General features: G+C 44.2%; 1 protein-coding gene and 1 long non-coding RNA gene across 3 annotated transcripts in view; one reads left to right on the top strand and one right to left on the bottom strand.

Annotated features, from left to right (window-relative positions):
* The first annotated feature begins 233 nt into the window (after positions 1 to 233).
* The window catches only part of COLEC10 (collectin subfamily member 10), a 35935-nt gene continuing 12375 nt past the window's right edge, over positions 234 to 23793 (top strand). The window contains exons 1-3 of the mRNA XM_025188511.2: positions 234 to 1246; positions 18450 to 18521; positions 21012 to 21083. Coding sequence (XP_025044296.1) covers positions 1099 to 1246; positions 18450 to 18521; positions 21012 to 21083 — 292 coding nt within the window. The 5' untranslated portion in view covers positions 234 to 1098. The remainder of the gene's footprint in view (positions 1247 to 18449; positions 18522 to 21011; positions 21084 to 23793) is intronic.
* LOC142826955 (uncharacterized) overlaps positions 3379 to 23793 on the bottom strand; it is a 39925-nt gene continuing 19510 nt past the window's right edge. The window contains exons 2-3 of one of the 2 annotated variants that reach the window (XR_012901246.1): positions 16849 to 16997; positions 3379 to 3518 (exon numbers count right to left, since the gene is read on the bottom strand). This is a non-coding gene — a long non-coding RNA (uncharacterized LOC142826955). Of the gene's footprint in view, positions 3519 to 16515; positions 16679 to 16848; positions 16998 to 23793 lie in introns of those variants that run through there. The other variant, XR_012901247.1, reaches the window with a different exon arrangement.

The raw sequence follows: 23793 nt of genomic DNA, 5'->3' as shown, positions 1-23793 counted from the left end.
TCTTCTGACTGCCAGATTTCCTCTGGGGGCTCATGCAAGAGTTTGGTATTCTACTAGTTCATTTACATAAGGGGGGTTTACATCCCTCTGTCTCTGTGTTTGAGCTTCAAACACACAAACTCAAAGCAAAACTCTGAGAACTATGTGACACTAATCAAAACCAGCACTAACTGAAAACCTTGTTAGTAGTGCAGCTGCAAAAAAAAAGACTGGACTGCTGTAGAGGTCACCTCCCCTGGCTGGCAATGGGATGCATGGGCTAAAGGCAGGGTGGAGATATTTGCACTGCTATTGCTCTTCCGTGGCTTCAGTCCTTAGGATTGTCCTTCTGGATATTGTCCATCAGAACAGACAGAGGGACACAGAGCAACCACTACAATAACCTTTGGCCCCTAAGAGCACCCATGTCTTATGGATTCCGGTTGACAGATCAGCTTGTTTCACACACCTGCTGCTCACACCCATTTCTCACCCATTCCTCTCAGCCCTTCACTATTCTGCATGGAACAACCTATGCAGCATGACAGGCAGGAGGTGTGAAGTCTCATTCTGTGGCTCCTTGAAGCAGAATTACAATCATTCCATTGCTTTTGGGGCATTTACAACTTGTCAAAGGCAGGTTCTTGTTGGTATAGGACCCTTACCTGTTTCCTTATAGTTACTTAAGGTACAAACATCTTTTAATTACTTCATTTGGATAGAAAATCAAAATCTTTCTCTTCTGAATGAATAGAGTTTTGGGTTTCCCCCTTATAAGGAATAAGTATAAAAAAGCAAAAGCTAAGAAAAACAGAGATAGTTTCATCTATCCAAGACATTTACTCTGGCCCATGCAGATAAAATTTCACAACTAAGAGATAAATTGGAATAAACAACTGTCACTGTTAAATAAATATTCTGGACAATGTATCTTCTGTGCCAAATTTTAAAAAACCCTAACACATCGGTGACCTCTTTTTTCCCACTCTATTACATGTTTTTCCCTCAGATGTAAACTCCCAAGTCTTTGCTCTGCCTCATTTAGTGAATTTATTTTAGAATCAACTTGTATTTTTCAAGACTGGAACAACGAACGGCATTTCCTGAGGAACTGCAAGGATGAGCAGCGGGAAAGTCCAACAGTGGAGGAAATGTGGAACTTTAGTAGTGCTCTTTCTTTTCCAAGTTCAGATTTTTGGCTTCAATGTTGACAATCGACCTGCAACAGATGTCTGCTCGACACACACAATTTTACCTGGACCAAAAGGTAAGGAATACCAAACTGCCTGAGTTAATGCCAGAGCTGATCAGAGTTAAAATGCTGAGCCATGAAGAAACTTTTATTGTGGGTGGAATATGGATCACCACTGGGCTGGAGAGAAAGGATCTGAAGAATTGAGGGCCCAGCAAAACAATATTTGTTGGTGGGAAGGGGAGAAGGGCTGCAGTGAGGAGATGTGAGAATTATGGAAATTTAAAAAAAAGTTACTGGAACCAACTCTTTCATATAAAGTGTTTTTAAACTGGGGTATGTGAATGCATACCCCTACAGGTACACAAGTTCTTGTTGGGGGTACATTGGAAAAACTTTGTAATAGTGGACAATGTATTTTATTTAGTAAGACTTTTCAGTCTAATCAATGTTTAGTCTACTTTCAAATAAAATTGCAGCTACTGTTCAGCTGAGGATCAGAGGTATTTCAAACTGTGGGGCATGACCCATGAAGGGAAGCATGGAGGAATGCTTGTGTGGGGGGGCGGGAGGGGGGAATCTTGGGCGAGTCCTGCACAGTAGAGCTTCAGGATAGAGCACCATCTCCACCCTTTGACTTACCTCAGCAAGCCACATAGCGTGTCTGGGTTAGGGGAGGTGCAACCAAAATCTGCAACTCGCAGAGGGGGCTTAGCTCAAAATATTCAAATTTACGTCACCACTCACTACCTGATTGTTCCTCAATGTTCCCTAAGATGGTGCGCACCACAGTCTGAACATCTAGAAACTGTTGCTGAATGGAAGGAAGAAATCTGGAGGGAGGCACGTGACCCCATATGCCCACCTCACACAGCACTTCTGCCTATCGTAGATGGGGGTACACTGTAAACTATATGACTTGAACACTAATATAAACTAATTATTTTGTCCACATTGATCCAGCTAAATTAGACCTTCTCCTGTTCAATGTATGTTCTCCCAGGCATTTGATATACAAAATAGTAACACTGTGACTTCCCTTAAAAGCATTAACCGAGAGACAGTTGGTAGTTGTTTCTGTACTTAGGGGGGAGAATACCATCATGTGGTCATTGTTTATAAATGCCTACTTATAGATGGTGATCACTGTAGCACATATCAGACTTGATCTAGGAGCTCTTGTTGAAGTCAATACAGGCTGCACCATTCACTCCTGTGGGATCTCGATCAGCTATTTAGCATATCATTCTTTCACCTTCAAGACACTTTACAAATATCTGAGGCCAAATTCCATGCATCAGCTTATGCAACTGAATGCCTGTAACCTAACTGAAGTCAATGGAAGTGCCAAGAAATATAAATCAGCAAGAACTTAGCCCATAACGAAGAGATATATCTTGCAGTGGCAGCTCTGAAACATTTATTCCAGGCAATGGCTACTGCAGCTCAGACTTCTGCTTCCTTATTAGTAATTCATTATATTTCTCCGTAGGCTACAGATGAGGGAAAAAATGCAAGTGATTTATAGTTTAAACAGAAAGGAGATTTTATCAGCACAAAAAGATTGCTGCAGACTAATTTGTTTTTATGATACATTATTCAAATGAATATTGCGTAAAGTACCATTTTTAATCATCACATTTAGTTTTTTTAGATTGAAATCCAAGGTTTAACCTTTGCTGAGGCTGTGTAAATTCAGGGAGACACAATGAAACCAGAAGAAATGATACAAGTTTGTTTAGATAGTGTCTGAATAATGGAAGCTTACACTCTTGGAAGAGAGAGTTTGGCTGACAATAAACTTCTGCAGTTAAAATATGCCTGAGTTGGCTATGTCTACATTAGAGACCTTACAGCAGCATGGCTGTACCAATGTATCTGTGCTCAGTAAGGCTACATCTAGACTACATTCTTCTTTCGACAGAGGAATGTAAATGAAGGATTTCGAAATTGCAAAGGAAGCGCTGATTTAAAAATTGTGTGCTTCATTTGCATAATATATTCCAATGGCTTTTTCGAAAAAGGATTTTGGGGGAAAAAATGCAGTCTAGACACGGTTCTTTCAAAAAAACCAATCATGTGACATAGCACTGTGCATCCTTCCACTTATGCCAGAAAAACTTATGGAACTCATGGGTGTGGTTTTTTTAAGTTTTGCCAACATAAGTGGTGGTGTAGACATGGCTTAGTGACACCACATCATGAATAGGGCTACAAAATAAATCCAGGTCTCAGACTTGTTCCTTTGGTCTCTCATCCAGCAGAAACTAGGAGCACTCGGCATAACACAAGTCTGGTAACGAGCAAATCCAGCAATAGTCACGTTCCGCCTCTGTTGCTTCTTGGCCTGAACAATGGGGAGGGAAAAAACCAAAGGACAACATTGAGAGGATGCTTCATGCTCCTCAGAATATTACTATTTCCACAGGACTGAACAGCTGAAGTTGGACATGGAGCTCATCACCTCTAGGTCACTGCTTCAAATCTCCAAACAAGTGACCAGTGACCATGCGACCACATTCTGCACTCTAGATGACAGGAATCTGTGACCTCACTCCCGTTCCCAGGGGATACGAGCCCTTGTCAGAAAAGTCACAACTGGCTTTTCCTAGCCTGACGGCTTTACCCAAGTGAGAATATAAGGACTGAATGAATGGCACAGTGTCTGACCATTACCTGTGGAGCACTCTTGCAAACTCAGCAATGAAACAGGTTGGCCAATGGGGGCATGAGAAAGTTTGCAGTACTGCTGCCCACATTATACCTGTCCTGTGGCTAGAGGACTCCAGACATCAGGCATTTTGGCTGTTAGCAGCACTAAACCCACCAATATAACTTCCCTACTGTAGTTCTAACTTTAGTATCTCAAAGGAAGGCTTCTATTGCTTTTATCACCACCATTATTTTTCTTTCAAAAGTTCTGTATTTATCCTGCCACCTTTTCAAGTTTGCAGAAAGTAAGCACCTCTCCAGCTTTTTAGTCAGTTTGCTCTTGTTTAACCCCTCTACCATCCCCTTTCCTCTGTCAGTGGCAGGCATCATAGTGTAATTTACTCCATTGAGAGACCACACGGTATGATGGGCAATCACTTCATAGCTGTGCCACTCACAAGCTTTGTGCCTCTCCTGTGACATCATCTACCTTCACCATAAGAGGACGGTGGGTACACTGAGTGCCTCAGACTCTACAGCTCCACATTAAATTGCAGGTGTTCTGTGCACTGGCATTACCTTAAAATACATGTTTAATATCAGCAAGAACCTACATTTTCCCGTGTGCACCATATAGAAACCATCTTTGTTCAAAAAGGGCCAGTTTTCACCCTAAAATTATTTCCTCGAAATGTTGGTAACTTTTTTGCCTTCCTTAATTTCTATGATAAAGCCCCAGAAATTAGTATCTATTGGAACTGTTTGGTATTAAAAGCTTCAGAGAGGTAGCCAAGTTAGTCTGTAACAGGAAAAACTTAAAAAAACAACAATAAACTAGTAGCATCTTAAAAACTAACAAAACATGTAGAAGGTATCATGAGCTTTCGTGGGCACAGCCCACTTCTTCAGATGACAGGAGACTCCTGTCATCTGAGGAAGTGGGCTGTTCCCACGAAAGCTCATGATACCATCTACATGCTTTGTTAGTCTTTAAGATGCTACTTGTCTATTGTTGTTTTTAAATTTTTTCCTGTTTGGTTTAAGTAACTTAATAGATATTAAAGCCTGACCTCTAGTGGTCTTGAATGATATCTACAGTACACATTTTAATGACTTGACTAATTTTGTATTCCCATTTGTTCTCTCCACCTTTCTGTTCACAGCCCCTTTTTTCTATGCTGGTGCAGATAGATCTGTTATAATTTTTAAAAGCAGATGACTGACTTTTGCATGCTGTGATGCCACATCACACACATGCATGCATTGAAACAAAGAAAGAAGCAGGGAAACTTCAACTGGTTTCCAGTTCCTCTCTAACCTGAAACTCAGTTTTAATCCTTTTGATGAACTCATGCTCAATATTACTGCAGTCTGGTCCCACCTTTCTGAAAAGGTTTCATCCCAGATAAATTCTAATAGGGTTTTACAGAGTTTGTTTTGAATAAACCTATAGAATTTCATTTGTTGACTTCTCTATAGAATCTCCAAGCTCTTCTATAAAATATCACAGCAGATTATTACCTTGCTACAGAATTCTGTACATTGAGCCAAAATTTCTGTAAGTATTTGAACAAAGTGATTAGTGATTTTGATATTCTGTTTGGGAGCAAACACCCCCCCTGAAAATTAGATTGAGGTGCTGTAAACTGTACACCCTAAAATTCATGCATCCAACATTACTACCCCATTTTGAAAAAATAGGTTATTATTATTCAGCATTAAAAACTGTAAGACGAGGGCCAGTTCCTGGCTTTGACTGATCCCCAAAGGGGGAAGATTACCTCAACTACATACATAATAGGCAACAAAAGTTAGTCCTTTTGGAGGAAAAAGTGGGACCTTGCATCTGTCCCAGACAGAAGCAATGCAAATCCTACTGATTCTCATTTGGTTTCACGGAAGCCTTCAGCCCAAAGCAAATCCCAATGGGTACAACCCTATATGAAAAGAATCCAGGATAAAATTTGCACAAATCTCTGAATTAAACAATCCAAGTTTCATCTAGTTAGAGCAATTAGCCTCCAAACAGGACTTGTGCTCAATACTGTTATTAGTGGAATGTGGTTTCCAGATTGATGTGGTTGTTTATGCATCATCAGTAAAAGGTACACAGAAGAAAAAATGTTGTGAGAGTACAATATACAGAGAGGATCCTTAAAGCACATTTACAGCCAGTGTACACTAGGCTACTTTATTACTCTCCTGACATCCCTATCTGAGGAGACAAAGAAACTGACATTTCCCAGACAGTGTGCACGCGCGCGCACACACACACACCTCACCACCACCACCAACACTTTAAAGGGAACTTCAGCCTCTTTCAGTTTTCACAGTCTTGTATTCTCTTGGGTCCAAGGATTCTTTCAATATCCCCTCCCCTCTCCTATTCACCATGGAAGAGTCAGAAACTTCCATCCTTGGCCTCTTCCTCTTCTTCCTGAACTGAGGGTCCACAAATCTTGCTTCCCATTTCTGTGAGGTCTCATTCTCTCCAGTCTCAGTCTGGATGTCAAACGATCAACTTATACCTAACCTGGCCAAAACAGAACTGGTCTTTTTTTGTGACCCTCTTCATTCCCCTCACTTTCTGTCACTGGTAAATGCATCGTGGTTCCAGGGGTAATCTTGAACTCCTTCTTTTCCCATGCCACTTACATCCAAATCCTGTCACTTCTTCCTCAAAGACCTGACCTTTTCTTTGTGTCCAGACTGTTAGCACTCTCAGTCAGACCCTTATACTCTCCCCTCCTGACAGTTGTAAGCTTTTATCTTTATCTTGCCCTTCCCCCCTCCCCCGTGCCCTCTTCTAGTCCTTATAACATTAGGCCACTAAATTGTGCCAATCTGATTACATGAAATCCTATTTGAACCCCCTACTTACTCTCCTTTTCCAGTATATCGGGTGCAAGTTTCTTCTCCTTGCTTTCATGGCCCTATGTCTATGTTTCTTATCACCTCACTAGGGCTGTGTCTAGACTACAGGCTTTTGTCGACAGAGGCTTTGACAGATACTGTCGACAAAGAGCATCTAGACTACAGCCAGTTCTGTCGACAAAGCAAGCCGCTTTGCTGACATAAGAGTGTAGACGCAAAGGACAGTGTAGATGCAATAACGCCTTCTGTCGACAGTTATTCCTCGTAAAATGAGGTTTACCGCCGTTGACAAAACTGCAGAGTTCTGTCAACATTATGTTGACAGAACTGGGCGGTAGTGTAGACGCAGATATAGTTTTGTCAACAAAAGTCCACTTTTGTCGAAAAAACCCTGTAGTCTAGACACACCATAGGACAGCAGCAGGCCTCGTTTCTGACAGAGACTGAAACTTGCCAGAAACAGAATAGTGTAAGCAAAAGTTACTTAGGATGAGATGGGCAGCAGTACTAGAGACCACCAATAACAACACTGGTGACTGCTCTTACTGTACAGAAAAATATATTGATATAGACCTGTCTAGGTATTGTATTTCTAGAGCACCTTGTCACCTGGTATGTGGGGGAAAACTAACATGTTAATGTCAATATTTAATGTTTTCAGTAAGACTTTGCATTTCTGCAGAGCTTTTCACTAGAGGATCTCTAAACATTTTACAAACATAGAGATTATCAGTATTGTACATGCAGGATAACTGGAGCAAGAAGGGTCAAATTCAGCACTCCAGGACTACCCCAGTAAAAATGAGCTCAGGATCTGGCCAGGAGAGTTGACCCTAATCAAATAGTGATGCAGGGAAAATCAGAAATAGAACCTAGATCTTTTAACTTGAAGGTATGTCTACACAGCTGAGTCTCTGGGACCCAGACTTGTGCACTTAATGTTTCCAAGCTTATGCTTGAGTGTTCATCCTACACTGTAAACTTAGGTTTACAGTTGCTAGACTTGGGTAGCGCAGCTGTGCTAATGTATCTCTGCTGCAGTAAGCAGACCTTTGGACTTGGGCCTATGGCTTGCGCTGTGTCCACACTGCAAAATGACAGTGGGACCTGCACTCTGACGCAGGCCTCTAGTAGGGTCCAAGGAACCAGGTCCTGAGTGCTTGCCAACTCAGACGAAGGGTATGTCTACACTACCCCGCTAGTTCGAACTAGCGGGGTAATGTAGGCATATCGCACTTGCAAATGAAGCCCGGGATTTGAATTTCCCGGGCTTCATTTGCATAAGCCAGCTGGCGCCATTTTTAAATGCCGGCTTGTTCGAACCCCGTGCCGCGCGGCTACACGCGGCACGGGCTAGATAGTTCGAACTAGCAAGCCATTCCGAACTATCTATACACCTCGTTCCTAGCTTCACTATATAAGTACTGAGGACCTGATATTTCAAAAGAGCACTGTACCTACAGCTAGTTTTGACTTCTATTGGAGGCACTCAGTGTTTCTTTAGGTCTAGCCCTACACCATGTCAGCTTTCTAAATAGGTCTCAGTCCAAGTCCCATAAAGTGTATGGGAGATTTTCCAGGAAGTTCAAAGGGAGTTGGATTGGGCCCAGGATGAGAATCTGGACTGGCATGAAATCTGAAGAAGGACACAGGGAGTTTCCTTGTGGTAATGTTTGTTTTTTCTTTTTAATGTTTTCCTTTAATTATTCTGACAAATGTTGCTTGTAAACTCTCTGACATGGGTCAGTGCTTCAAAGTAACATTTACTGTAGTTTGATACTGCTGTCCATCTCTCAGCCTTAATAAGTGAGCTCACACAAGTCTCTTTCTGGAAAATTTCAAACTCTGTTAGAAACCAGACCTGCCACTGTCCTCTTTTCCTGCTGAATATATAAACGAACTTACCGCATCCCATAGGCTGTCCTAACCCATAATAAGTGTTCCCTATCAGTGCCTCACATGTTTGAACTAAAAGACCTTTCATTTCAAAAGTTATTTTAATTCAATTTGGGATGTCTCTTTCTCTCTGCCGTACACCAGAGATAGTAAACATGCATTCTTTTTACAGAGTATCTACATGGATGAAGCGGTATCTATAAACTCAGAATATGAATGGCAGGATTCTCTTAACACTTATACTAGTTTTACATTTAATGTAACAACAAAAGTTTGGCTCCCCATGCAGACCAATGTAAATCACGAGTCCGTGGACCAACATCATAAGAATTAGGTACATGGATAAATGTTTTTTCTATTATTTATGAAAAAAATCCCACCTAGAGGCCCAGTTTCTCAGCATAGCGCTAATAAAGTCAATACTAGCCTTGGATCGGTCCTATGGATCCTCACGGAGATCAGGAGTGGCGCTGTTAGGAATTTCTCATTGGAACATACTGATTTGTTAAAATAGGTTTCTCCAGGTGGAACCAAAGAGATAGAGACTGTAGAATAGCCTAATTAGAGCCCTTACCTGGCATGTGGGAGACCTGCCGTGCTAGGGATTAAGCGACTAATCAAGTAGTCAAGTAACTACTCGACTAGTCCTCCCCCCACCCTCTGCTGCCTCTGTATCAGAGGCAGCAAAGTGGGGGGGGGGAGGAGCTGGTGCTGGGGAAAGCAGGCTTAAAAGCTGCGGCTCTGCACTTTAAGGGTGCGTCTAGACTTCATTCCTCTTTCGAAAGTGTAGTGCAAATGAGGGAAATCAAAAATGCAAATGTGCTGATTTACAAATCTCACACTTCATTTGTATAATCTCTTCTAATCACTTTTTCAGAAGAGATTTTTTCGAAAGAAAAAAAGCAGTCTAGATGGGGTTCTTTAAAAAAAAAGTTTTTTGAAAGAACCCTTATTCCTGAAAAAATTAGGTTTGCAGGGTTCTTTTGAAAAAAGGTTTTTTTTAAAGAACCCCATCTCACCTTCATTTTTTTTAAAAAAAAATCTCTTCTGAAAAAGCAATCAGAAGAGATTATACAAATGAAGCGCAAGATTTTTAAATCAGCACTTCATTTGCATTTCCGATTTCCCTCATTTGGATTCCTCTTTCGAAAGAGGATGCACCCTAAATGTAGTAAGAGCCCTTGTTGACTACTTGATTAGTGAGTTAAGCGATAGTTAACATCCCTATGCTGCACTGCCTGATTTGGGGTCAGATCTTCAGCCCGAATCTCCCACATTTCAGGCAAGTGCCTCATCCACAGGGCCATTGAGTCAATCTCTCCACTTGGAGCTTTTCCATTTGGTATAGATAATAAATATTCATAGGGTGGGGAGAGAGCTAGGGAGAGAAAAGACACCTCCATGCTATAGTCCAGTAACTACTGGAGCACCGGGAGAATGGGTGCTAGAAGCATCAATACTCCACCCCCAGAACTCCTACAGCAGGCATTCTGGGGGCAGAGTGAGGGTGAGGTTATGTCTGGCATTTTGGTAAGGCTCTGCCTTCCCCCACCTAGGCGACCATATGCCCAAGTTTCGCTCTCTTTTTTGTGTGTATTTTTTGGTGGGTGGGGGGAGGGGAGAGATGTTTTTTTGGGGCAGGAAGAAGGTTTCTCTCCTCCTCAAACATATTTTCTAGTGTGTCATTTTTATCCTGATGTGCAACAAACAAACAAACCTTTCAGAAACTTTGAATTTTTTTTGCAAAATAGAATGATTGCTTTCCAGCCAGTCCTAGTCAGCAGTAACTGTACTGAAGTCAATGGATATTCACTAGGAGTTCTTTAAACTTTGAATAGATATAATTGGGCTTCTATCTACTAATTAGGAATGGGAAAAGAGAGAGAGGAGAACATGAAATAAAATGATTTTTTTCCTTTTTAAATATTATTTCTATATTGTCAATGTCCCTTTAAATTGCACAATGGCTCTATTGATTGGTAGTGCTTAAGCCATATTCTCAGGACTGCTAATTTTTTAACCTCATTCCTAGAGCCCTGAATGGATGTGTAGCCACATCCAATCCACGATCAACAAAAATTATCCACAGATTTGCAAGGCACTACACTGGGGGCCAGACCGAGGCTCCAAAGCAGCCCCCTCTCTGGACCCTGGTCAGGGAAATCCGGATGGGTGGCTGTGGGGAACCCAAGTGGAATTGTACACCCTCTATGTATTCTTCGCTGGGCAGGGACACAGCTAGTGGCTGCTCTCAGCCCTTCCCCTCCCATATCACAGGCAGAGAGATGGTCCATTGGGACTCCTCCCAGATCTCCTGCTGGGCTCCTCGGTGGCCTGGCTAGGATGTGTGTATGTGACTTGTGGAGCTTCCCAGGTGCTTCTTGGGCTCCTTGCCCAGGGCAGGAGGAGGGTCCATCACAGCTCCTCACAGCAACCTATCCTGCTCTTACCATAGTGAAGCTGCAGCTCCGAGCCACTCTCCTCTCCAGCTGGAGCCAAATCAGGGAGAACCATGCTGGCAGCTATGGGGAGCACAGCAAACCCTACACTTGCCCTGGGTGGGGGCCCAAGCCTGTGTGCCTTCCCCCCATTCCTTTCAACCAGTGTCTGAGCCCCCTGCCCAGAACAGGTACCAACACTTAGGGGTCGAAGTAAATAACTTCTGGGCAACCATAGTATAAAGGAAACAGTCTGTTAATTGGGATAAAATTGCACCAACCACACAGCCACCTTTGCCTCCATCAATGAATACCAACAACAGCTAAGAATCTAGATCCTGGACTCCTAGCTCCTTGGGGCAAGGATTCAGTCTTATTTTTCTGTAAAGCAACATGTACACTCACGTTGCTGTACAAAGAAAAAGAGTAGGATGTTCTGCTCCCAATTCAGAGTTGTGATTTCAAGCCCCTCTCTGATGTGAACATAAAGCTGTAAGGGTATGTCTACACTACAGCACTAATTCGAACTAACTTAATTCAAATTAGTTAATTCGAACTAAGCTAATTCGAATTAGTGCATCTAGACCTAAAAATTAGTTTGAATTAGCATTTTGCTAATTCGAACTAGCATGTCCACATTGAGTGGACCCTGAACCGAGGTTAAGGCTGGCCGGAAGCAGTGCCGGCAGGGCATCAGGTTAGGACTTAGAGCGTGGAGCTGCTGCCTCAGGCTAGCCAAGGGCTGTGCTTAAAGGGTCCCGACCCCCACCCCGGACAGACAGTTCTCAGGGGTTCCCTGCTTGCAAAGCAGTCCTGGCTTGGAGTGCCCTGAGTGCCCACACTCGGCACATCATAGCACTCGGCCATCAGCCCAGCTGCACTTGCCGCAGGCTGCCATCCAGAGGGGGGGTCAATCAAGGGGCTTCAGGAGAGCTTCCACCCCGAGAAGCCCACAGAGCCACCCCAGTCCTCCCCATCGGGGGCTCGTACCCCATTCCTCCCTCACCTCCTTCCACTTACCCCTCTCTAGCCCCCCTTCCTGATGTACAAAATAAAGGACACGTGTGTTCAAAAATAGAAACTCTATTTATTGAACAAAACTCAGGGAAACTGGGAAAAGGAGGTGGGAGAGGGGAAGAGAGAGGGTGGGAGAGGGGAGGGTAACAAAAATGATCAGGGGCTTGGAACAGGTCCCATATGAAGAGAGGCTAAAGAGACTGGGACTTCTCAGCTTAGAAAAGAGGAGACTGAGGGGGGATATGATAGAGTTCTATAAAAGCATGAGTGGTGTGGAGAGGGTGCATAAAGAAAAGTTCTTCATTAGTTCCCATAATAGAAGGACTAGAGGACATCAAATGAAATTAATGGGTAGCAGGCTTCAAACAAATAACAGAAAGTTGTTCTTCACAAAGCAAATAGTCAACCTGTGGAACTCCTTGCTGCAGGAGGCTGTGACGGCTAGAACTAGAACAGAGTTTAAAGAGAAGTGAGATAAAGTCATGGAGGTTGCGTCCATGGAGTGGTATTAGCCAGGGGGTAGAAATGGTGTCCCTGGCCTCTGTTTGTGGAAGGCTGGAGATGGATGGCATGAGACAAATAGCTTGGTCATTGTCTTCGGTCCATCCCTTCCAGGGTCCTTAGTGTTGGCCACTGTTGGCAGACAGGCTACTGGGCTAGATGGACCTTTGGTCTGACCCAGTACGGACATTCTAAGCTCAGGGCTCAGGGTCGGGGGTCTCAGTGGACCACCTTGATTTTCATGCAAACCTGCTCCCGGGTGGCCAGGCTGGCAGCTCTCCTGCCCTAAACGGCCACTTTCCTGTGCCTAGTGCGGAGGTCGTGGACGAGGTTCATGATGTCTGCACTAGACCAGGCGGGCGCCCGCCTCTTGCGGTCCCAGACAAGCTCCCGGGAGCAGCCAGCCTGGTCCCAGGAAGAGGCGGAGGGCTGGGTGGCAGCGGGTAGCTGGTTCGTGCTGTGCCATGTGCAGTGTCTGCTGGCTGGGTGCTGGCAGGCTTGCACCTGGCACGGGCACCGTAGCCAGCCCATGCCCCTTTAAGGGCTCCAGGGCCGGGAGGAGGGCAGACAAGTTTCCCTGGTGGTGCCCAGAGTGGCCACCAGGGAAAGCTGGGGAGGGCTAGCCTCCCACTAGTTCGAATTAAGTGGCTACACAGCCCTTAATTTGAACTACTTAATTCGAACTAGGCGTTAGTCCTCATGGAATGAGGTTTACCTAGTTCGAATTAAGCGCTCCACTAGTTCGAATTAAGTTCGAACTAGCTGTTTGTATGTGTAGTGCCTATCAAAGTTAATTCGAACTAACGGCTGTTAGTTCGAATTAACTTTGTAGTGTAGACATACCCTAAGGTACTTGCTGAAATAAGGTATGTGGATAAAAATATGCAGGTGGCCTGGAATCACAAGAAATGATGAAGGACTTGCTCGTTTAAAGAAATGCATCTGTCCCAGTCCTTGCAATACAATAGGAAGCCACAAGAGAGCAGCATCCCTTAAGACTTCACATGGGAACAGGAAGCCTGTGCAATACTTTCAAAAGCAAAGTGAGGGGAAGTGTGGAGGACTTAAATTCATAACTGAAGCAGAGTGAGGGGAAGTGGAGGACTTAAATTCATAACTCTGAAGCAGAGTGAGAAGAAGTGGAGGACTTAAATTCATAACTCTGCTAACTACTAATAATCATGGATTGAATAGGTACACCAGATTTATGGCTTAGTACAACCCACTAGCCCCCTTGTTTTGGCCTTTGACTGCAGAGGTGCTAATGGACAGCTCTACTTGAAAAAGTGTCTTACAATATGTACTACCAACTTAACATGCTGAATAATATGTTCCACCTCACATTTCGTCTGGATGCTGGGAGTTTCTTTCCCAGATCTGAAGAACAACTTTGTGACTCAAAAACTTCTCTCTCTCCAACAGAAGTTGGTCCAGTAAAATATATCACTTCACCCACCTTGTCTCTTTAATATCCTGGGACCAACCCAGCTACAGCTGCATGGCATTCACAGTATGTGGCAGCCCCACATACAATAGGCAAATGAGGAAACAATATATGAATCATAACGCAGCATTTATCTTACATTTTATGATGAATGGGTTTGAAGCAATATGTATTTCTAAAGAAATGATGAGTACAACTCATAAGCTGTTTGTCCTTACTTCCTCATTGAAGCCTTCATTGATTCACAATAGCTCATCTACGAATTAATTAGCAGGGAGAATGGCATGGAAAGTAATTAATATTAACATTCAGCTGTTATAATCTCAAAGCACTTTACAAATGAAGGCAAATATCATATTTCCCATTTTCTAGAGGAGGAAACTAAGGCACAGTTTATTGAACTTACTCACCTCAAGTCACATAATGAATTGCTGGCAACTCTTAGTCAAGTGCTCTCCCCTCCCCCCCTCCTATCATTGTTAAACCACTAACAGCTCAGAACTCTGAATACATGCTGCTCATTAGTTTTTCTGATACAGAACAAACCTTTGTGGCTTCTATCACACTTTGAGTGGACTGGGGAAAAGTACCAGCTAATGACAATGATGAGGATTCTATAGAGCACAGACCATCTTTTCTTATGCATGCACAGTGGGTAGTGCAGTGGGGCCATGATGCTTGATTGGTGGCCTCCAGACACTGCCACAATACAAATAATGCCAACATTCCCACTAGCTCCAGTATTGGACCCAAAGGCTGATCTGGATTTTGAAAGGGCCTACCTCACAGGTATGTATCTATGGGTATGTCTACACTACCACCCTAGTTCAAACTAGGATGGTAATGTAGGCAACCGGAGTTGCAAATGAAGCCTGGGATTTGAATTGCCCGGGCTTCATTTGCATAAAGCCGGGTGCCGCCATTTTTAAATGTCCGCTAGTGCAGACTCCATGCTGCGCGGCTACACGCGGCACGGACTAGGTAGTTCGGACTAGGCTTCCTAGTCCGAACTACCGTTACTCCTCGAGGAAGCCTAGTCCGAACTACCTAGTCCGTGCCGCGTGTAGCCGCGCGGGACGGAGTCCACACTAGCGGACATTTAAAAATGGCGGCGCCCGGCTTTATGCAAATGAAGCCCGGGAAATTCAAATCCCGGGCTTCATTTGCAACTCCAGTTGCCTACATTACCACCCTAGTTCGAACTAGGGTGGTAGTGTAGACATACCCTGTATTATTTTTATGAAGCACCTTCGGAGAATCTCTGCAAAGATCTTCAATATAAAAGTTGTTCAATGGTCCATTATTTGCTAATTGAACTCCATGGGGTTTCTGTATTCATTTGTTGCAACTGGTTTTAAAAATAAAAAAAATGTTTATGTAAATAAATATAATCCCTACCCAGGTCTCCACACAGCATTTGTATTACAGGCTCTTGTGCAAAATCATCCTTTAGGGGTGAAAACAACAAGGAGTCAAGTGGCACCTTGGAGACTAACAGATTAGTTAGTCTTCGAGCCCTGGTATACACGAGGGCTTATTTTGAAATAACAAGTGGAGTGTCCACACTACCAAGCTCATTATTTCAAAATAATGGACTGGTTATTTCAAAATAATAGCTCTTGCTTTCCACGAGGAAATATGCAAATGAGGGACTCATTTGCATGAGTCATGATCTCATTTGCATATTTTCTGCCAATCTGTTTTTGCACTGGGGTTTTTATGCACCTTTTTGCACAAAAAACCCTTTTCCCGCAAGATCGGATCTTGCAGAAAAACGGGGTTTTGCGCAAAAAAGAAACATCCACGCTGCCTGTTTTTGCACGAAAACCCCAGCGCAAAAATGGATCGGCAGAAAATATGCAAATGAGATTGTGACTCATGCAAATGAGCCTCTCATTTGCATATTTTGCCGAGAAAACTTGTAGTGTAGACGTAGCCTGAGACTTTTCACTTTAGGAGTGAGTTGGGGGGTTGCTTTTATTCTGCTATCTAAATAATTAATTAAATCAATGGGCATGACTGTACTTGCTTGCCGCTCTTACTGATAGTTTAGCACATTCCTCAACCATATTTCCTCCCAGGCTGTTGATCCCCAGAAGTTCCTGTCCCTCCCTCCAGCAGATGTTCTCACTTTAATCTCAGTTTGACACTCAACCTTTTATTTTCCTCATTTTGAGCTAATGAGTCTGGCTGCCAGCATAAGTCACCAGAGTCCCAAAGCGTAACATCCATCCTGTCAAAGCTAGTCTCAACACTACTTTATTCACAGAACCAAGCCTGCCTCATATAGAGAAAATGCAAACTTCATTTTGATTTTGGCACCATCAGGTATTGTTCAGACACAGATAATGTGAGATCAGAGTAGGGCCCAACTTCCCAGCTTGATTCTCACATTTTCATTTGGCTCATTTGCTGTTTGCATTATTGACCTTCCTATCATTAACAAGACAGTCTATATTTTTTTCCATTTTTATGTGTAGCTATGCACATCAGAAGAGAAGTTTTTGGTTGCTGTTGTAGGATTGTTTTCTTTTCTTTTCTTTTCTTTTCTTTTCTTTTCTTTTCTTTTCTTTTCTTTTCTTCCTGCTCAAGACTGGGCCTCTAGAGGTATGAGTTCAAAGCCTACTTCTGCCCCAGACTTTCTATGTGACTTTGAGCAACTCATCTGGTGCCTCAGGTTTCCATCTGTAAAATGAGATTTTTTTTTGCTACTATTTGTCTGCCTTGTCCAGTTAGAAAGGGTGGGGAAACTTTTTTGGGTCAGGGAACACTTACTCACAGAAAAATCAGTCAGGGACCACACACACTGGCCTGACTCCCAAGTGAGAAGCAGGAAAAAAGAGCGAGACACTCACCTCACTCATGCAGCTTGAGATACTAGAATTCCCCTTGCACTCCAGACCCGGGGTGGTGGTGTGTGTGTTGAGAATCAGGTCTTCTCCCAGGTCTGAATTAACTCTTTTCGTGGCCCAGAGTTAATAGATTTTGTGGGGTCCCCTGGTCTCTGGGGTAGAAACAAAAATTTGGGTTTCAGTGAGTGGGAGGGGGTTACTGGGGAGTGGGGTGGTGTGTGGGTTCTGAGTAGAACATAGGTGCAGGAGCAGGCTGGAGGTCTGGCGTCTGTGTGGCAGGTAGAGTGCAGGAGGTTAGCAGGGGATTGGTGTGCTTACCTGGCACAGCTCCTGGGAAAGGACACAGGTGGCTTTGCACTATCCTGTGCTTGCAGGCACCACCTCCCACTGTTCCCACTGTCTGCACTTCCCAGCCAATGGGAGCAATGTGGGTGGAGCCAACAGGCAATCGCTTCTCTGCACTGCTGTTCTGCCTGCTGGAGGGGGGGGGGGAAGGTGAACCTTGCAGGGGCTTTAGCACCAGCTCCCCACTGCTTCCCCCTGCAGCAGGGAGCTAGCGTTTGTGCTCCAGATCGCAATGGCCTCAAAGCTAGGAAACTCACCCTGGGTTTATAGCACCAGAGGTAGCTTGCTCCTCTGTGGCAGGGAGGAACCCTGAATCTTGCAGGCTGGATCCAACCTGGGGACTGTAGGTTCCCCATCTCTGCCTTACAGTGTAAACTCTTTCCTTGAAGGCTGTCTCTTACTAATGTATGTACAGCACCCTGTGTGCAATGGGGCCTTGGTCTCATTTGGGAAATCTGCATGCTATAGAAGTGAAGTCCAAGGAACTTGCTGCTGTTGACTTTCGCTGCAGGCAAATTTCAAAGTCATGTGTGGGAGTATTTGCAAAATACAAATGTTATATTCACACTCACATTCAGCACCCACCGAGGGTTGATGGGTTGACTTGGGAGATCTATGGTTTGCGTCATTCCAATTTCTGCAGTTATCCATTTACCTACTTAAAGTAGTTTTTATGTCCTCTTCTGTGAGAGGACACAGGTGGCTTTGCAGGCTTGCAAGCACCACCTCCTACTGCTCCCATTGTCCACAACTCCCAGCCAATGGGAGCAATGTGGGTGGAGCCTGCAGGCAAGTGCTTCTCTGCACTGCATTCCACCTGTTGGGGTGGGAGAGGATGAACCTTGCAGGGGCTTTAGCACTGATGTTCATAAATGCCTTCCACATAAAATCACTAGCTACAGTAAAGGTCCCAGTGCACTTTGTGGTATTTCTCCCTTTCCTCTCTGCTTGGGATAGACCTTTGTTGTATTTTGTTTTTGGGGGGTGGGAGGTCTAGAGGCAGAAGGGAGTGTCACTGTAATTATGATGGGAAGGCTTTTCAAAGCAAAATGTATTGCAGCATTTCCTGAAGCTGCTCAGATACCAGCTGAGCCTGATCTCTGAAGTTTGTCACATACATACCCCACTGTAACTTCAGAATGGAAACTAAAAAAGCCAGCAGTATCAGCCAATCCATTTTACTCTTGGAGAAACACATGATAGATAATGTTATTGCACTGTGTGAGCTGCAGCATGATGTTTTATTTAATGTTTTTAAGGGGATGAAGGTGAAAAAGGAGATCAAGGGGAGATTGGAAAACATGGAAAAGTAGGCCCCAAAGGACCAAAAGGTATGTGCAATAATTTTGATAGTACTGATATAGGCATATTAACACAAATAAAACAGAACAATATGCCAATTCCTAGTAATGATAATGCTTAATACTTTGGACTAATGCTGTACCAAGAGATCTCATAATATTTTCTAAACATGAATTGATTAAACCTAACAATATGCCAGAATTACTATTAATATAGGTACTGCTATTGCTGTTATATACCATAAGAAAGTCACAGCTCATGACTGACTGAAAGAAGTCATGTGACTAGCCAATCAGTTTCTACTGCTGACTTCATCATGACTGAGGTTTGGAAGATTGTAGATGATCAGATCACATATGCACATCTCAGTCTCAAGGCTAGTTGATCAAAAGTGACCTGGGCTTAATTTCATCTCCTCTTCAGAATGTGAATGAGAGGAAAAATTGAAACATGTCTGAAATGACATCGCCATAATGGAGGGATTCACATTTAGCTCTGATGAGGACTGTTCAAAGTTACATGTAACAATACATATCCTGAGTTCATATTCTGACTAACAACATGGTTTTATTGCCCCCTGAGTCAAATAACACCTTTGGGCAAGGCGAGTGAGGCGGTCTCCTTGGGCCCCAAGCATTCAGGGCCTCCTGCTACCCAGTTCCCAGCTCCACCCACCCAGTCAGGAGCCGCACAGCCATGTAGCTCAGCATTATTTTGGGACCCACCCACTCTTTGGCCGGGCCTGATAATGTCTGAGGTGAAACCTAGGCTAAGAGGCTCTAAATCAATAAATCTTGACTTTTATCTCAACGGAAGCCAATGTCTATGGAATTTTCATGTTTACAGATGAGCAAACTGATAGAGAGGCCCAGATCCTCTACAATGGGGGATCAATCAATGGGAAGTAGGAACCTGAATATCTTCAGGGATCTGGACCAGAGAGACTAGGTGAATTACCTACGGTCAAAGTGCAAGTTGCTGTCTAAACTGGGACCAGAGCCAAAGACACTCAGTACTCTGCTCTATTAGACACACCCTTTCCTTGGATAATGAACAGTACAACAGTATTCTAAGGCAAAGGAAAGTGCTGCTAATTACAGAGTTTAGAATAAGGTTTTTTGGGAGCCCCATCTCATAGTTTAACCAGCTGTTTTTGCAATACTGATGCATTCACACATTCATTCCCCCATTTAGCAATGGGCTAAGTATTTCAGGATGCTATTCAGCAGCACTGTTTTATAGCGAGAACATTTTAAAATTCTATTTACTAGCTATTATATTAATACAGCTTCTAATTCTTTATTTACATGTGCTGCACCGGCCCATATGTTACATTTCTTCAAATAATCAAATAGTGACTGGAGCAGATGAGAAGGAAAGGGATCAGTTAACACGTGTGCTTATTAAATGTTTCTGTGGCATTAAACTCAAACGCGCACATGGAGAGCCCACAGAATTAGGATCTTATAATTTAGCTAGACAATTTGCGAAATAAAGCAATTGTGAGAGTAAAGGTACATATATTATCATCAGCCTCTGTACACCATTAAAATCCTGCAGTGACATGCAGCAAAAATACTAGTCCACCTTTGGCAATCTTGGCTTTACCGCAACTCAGTATAAAGACGACTGACCCTGGTCAATGGCAAAAGGGATTGAACCTGTGACCTTTGAAGGTAAAACCATGTGCCTCTACTGCAACAGCTAAAACCTAGCTGGCTCTCAGATAATGCTGTAGAGCAGACTTCACTCTCCCTCATCAGTGGTCCATGTGCCTCTGTATTCTGTAAGGATTACAGAATTGGATCCAGTAAGAGAAATCAAAGAAATACTTGTCAAACTATCAGTTATCCTTGGCTATGGATTAACTGTGTAGTATAATTAATATATGAATCATTTAAAATGTTTTTAATCTGTATTTTCATTATAAAGGATGATGCCTCGGGGCATATCAATTGAGAGTTTTAAAAGGACAACAAGCTTTGAAATGTCATGCTGTTTATTCCATTGTACTAGAGGTGGGAACCATCTATTAGCAGTCATCCTACTATGTCCAGACACATAGGCCTTGCAATGCTGAACAGACTAATCCCTGAATACATTTAAAATTCTAGGCCAATGAGACTCAGCTAGAGTTGAAAAAATAGGAGATCCCCTGTAAAAAATCAAAGGGAATCTTGTTTAAATATTTTCCCCCCCAGTATGAAAGTTACATTTCTGATGGCTGCTAATAACTTGTCAATTGCAGAGATTGGCAAGAAGGATATAGAGCCCAATATTTGCCCAACACATCAGGAATGTTCAGAACTAACAGCATGAGCTACTCCAGAGCTAAAGCTCTCTAGTGGGGATGTCACAAACTCATATCCCCTGTAGATTGGGACAGAACAGGACCCATAACACACACTGGCTGATTTTACTTGTACTCCTTAAAAAAGTAACCAATCATCCAAAGAATTAAACAGTGTCCTGTCAACAGGTAAAACCATTCACCTTCTTTGCATTGCTTTCCTTTTCAGGAAACAAAGGAACGGTGGGGGATAGTGGTGATCAGGGGATGATTGGGAAAATTGGTCCAATTGGTGGAAAAGGTAATTTATGTGTTTCATATGACTATTTTTTTTCAAGATACATATTCAACTATGATATGATTTATATATTTTTAAGAATTACAGCTCTAAGGTAGAAATAATTCAGATTCAAATAATGTTTGATTTATGTTCCTCAACTACATGTCCACAGCTAATTGGGGTTGTTGATACAGTCTGGTGTGTGCATATTCTACCACTTACCGGCACGTTTCAGATTTGACTAGACTCATTACATAATAAAAAGCACAAGGGGTATGTCTACACGACAGCGCTATTTCGAATTAACTTCATTAATAGTTAATTCGAATTAAGCTAATTAAAAATAACGCATCTATACACAAAAACTATTTCGAAATAGCCTTTTGCTATTTCGAAATAGCTCATCCACACTGAGTGGACCCTGAGCCAAAGTTAAGACTGGCCGGAACCAGTGCTGGCAGGGCATCAGGTTAGGACTTAGTGTGTGGGGCTGCTGCCTGAGGCTAACTGAGCTCCATGCTTAAAGGGACCCTACCTCCACCCCGGACAGACAGTTCTCAGGGTTCCCCGCTTGCTTGTCTGCCTAGATGGGGGACAGCAAAGCAGTCCTGTCTTGGAGTGCCCTGAGTGCCTGAACTTGGGATACCACAGCACTCGGCCACATGAGCCAGAGCTGCCCCTGGGCACACCGGTGCGTCTCATGGGGTCGTTGCCATCAACCCGGCTGCACTTGCTGCAGGCTGCCATCTGGGAGGTCCATCGGGTGGCTGTCAGGATCCAGGAGGCCCTGAGGGAGAGGGCCCCACTGGTGGCTCGTGACCCATTCCTCCCTCACGTCCTTCCACTTACCCCTCCCTAGCCCCCCTTCCTGGTGTCAAATAAAAGACACGTATGTTCAAAAACAGAAACTGGGTTTATTGAACAAAACTGAGGGGAAGGGAATGAACCTCTGGGGAGACTGGGAAAAGGAGGTGGGAGAGGGTGGAAGAGGGGAGGGGGAAATCTGGGAGGAGGGAGCTGGAAGGAGGAAGCAAGAGGAAGAAGGGGGAAGGGAAGCTCAGAGCTCAGGGTTGGGGGTCTCACCGGACCAACTTGATTTTCATGCAAACCAGGTGGCCAGGCTGGCAGCTATTCTGCCATAGACGGCCTCATTCCTCCATCTAGTGCAGAGATCATGGACGTTGGAGGCATCCCCCCCAAACCTGAATAAGGTCCATGATCTCCACCCAGAGCCAGGAAGGCACCCACCTTCTCCAGTCCCTGTCAGGCTCCTGGGAGCTGGCAGACTGCTCCTGGGGAGCGGTGGAGGGCTGGCTGCCAGTGGCTTGCTGGCTCATGTTTTGGGGCCACTGGGTCAGGGGCCCCGGTGGCCACTGCTGGCTCTGGGCTGGCAGGCTTGGAGCTGGCACAGGCACTGTGGCCAGGGTCTACCCCTTTAACAGCTCCGGGGCTGGGGGAGAGGAGAGTAAGTTTTCCTGGTTGTGCCTAGAGTGGCCACCAGAGCTCCCTAAGAAGGGCTGGAGGCCCCCTATTTCGAATTAAGTGTCTACACAGCACTTAATTCGAAATAGCCATTTCGAATTTGGCATTACTCCTCGTAGAATGAGGTTTACCAAATTCGAATTAAGGGCTCCACTATTTCGAATTAAATTCAAAATAGAGGTTTGCATGTATAGACGCTATTAAAGTTAATTTGAAATAACGGCTGTTATTTCTAATTAACTTTGCAGTGCAGACATAGCCAAGGTGAAATCCTGGCACCAGTATGAAAAAACACCCATCAGTTTCAAGGAGCCCAAGATTTTACCTGATTACTTTCAAAGCCGAGGCTTGTGAGACTTGACATAGATTTCCTCTCTGTCTGGCACATGCTCAACCCCCTCCCAACCCAGGTCTCATCCCCCTCCACTCCTTTCCCCAATCCCCTATTCCTGCCCCACCTCTTCTTGCTCCTGCTCTGTCCCCCTCACCTCTTCCCCACCCCTTTCTGCCCCTTCCTCTCAGCACACCCCATCCCCAGCCCTCATTCTTTCTCCCAGAACCTTCTGCATGCTGCAGAACAGCTGATCTTCAGTAAGTGGGAGGAGCTGGGAGGGAGGGGGAGCAGTTGATTAGTGGGATCACAGTGGTGGGAGGTGCTGGGGGAAGTGAGGGAAGCTTGGTTGCTGGTGGGTGCTAAGCACCTGCTAATTTTTTTCTGTGAATGGAACACCCAGGAGACAGTGCCTCTGATCAGGGACCGACAACATCACCGGATCCCTAAGCAAGGTGTGTGGGGGGGATGACAGCTCCATGCTCCTGAAAGGGGCAAGACCTCAGGCAGAAGGGGTGGGGCAAAGGGAAGTCAGCCTTCTGTTACCAGGCCCATGGTGTGCCCCACACCCAGCACTACCTGGTGCATGCCACACAGCACCCCTGCCTCCTCAGGCAACTCTAAGAACTGCCCAGATCATGCTGCATGCCGCTACAGCAGCTATTTAAAAGGATCAGTGGTCAGAGCCCTGGGCCCCTTTGAATCACCAGGCCCGGGTCAACTGCCTCTGTTGGCGGGCCTGCCTGTGCTCATGGGTCAATATTCTGCTGCCTCATGTCTGGACCTGGCTAACCACATTAATGTGCAATTCATGGATGAGCTCCTTGTAGGAGACCTAGATTTCACAGGATTTTAGGATGCAGATAGGTGCAGTTGCAATCTACCTTGATATACAAGGGACAGGCTCTCAGACTAAGT

Source organism: Pelodiscus sinensis, chromosome 2 (genome assembly GCF_049634645.1).
Source record: "Pelodiscus sinensis isolate JC-2024 chromosome 2, ASM4963464v1, whole genome shotgun sequence".
NCBI classification, from domain to species: Eukaryota; Metazoa; Chordata; order Testudines; family Trionychidae; genus Pelodiscus; species Pelodiscus sinensis.
Note: the sequence above shows the minus strand (reverse complement) of the source record. Positions and strands in the feature narration are given on the sequence as shown.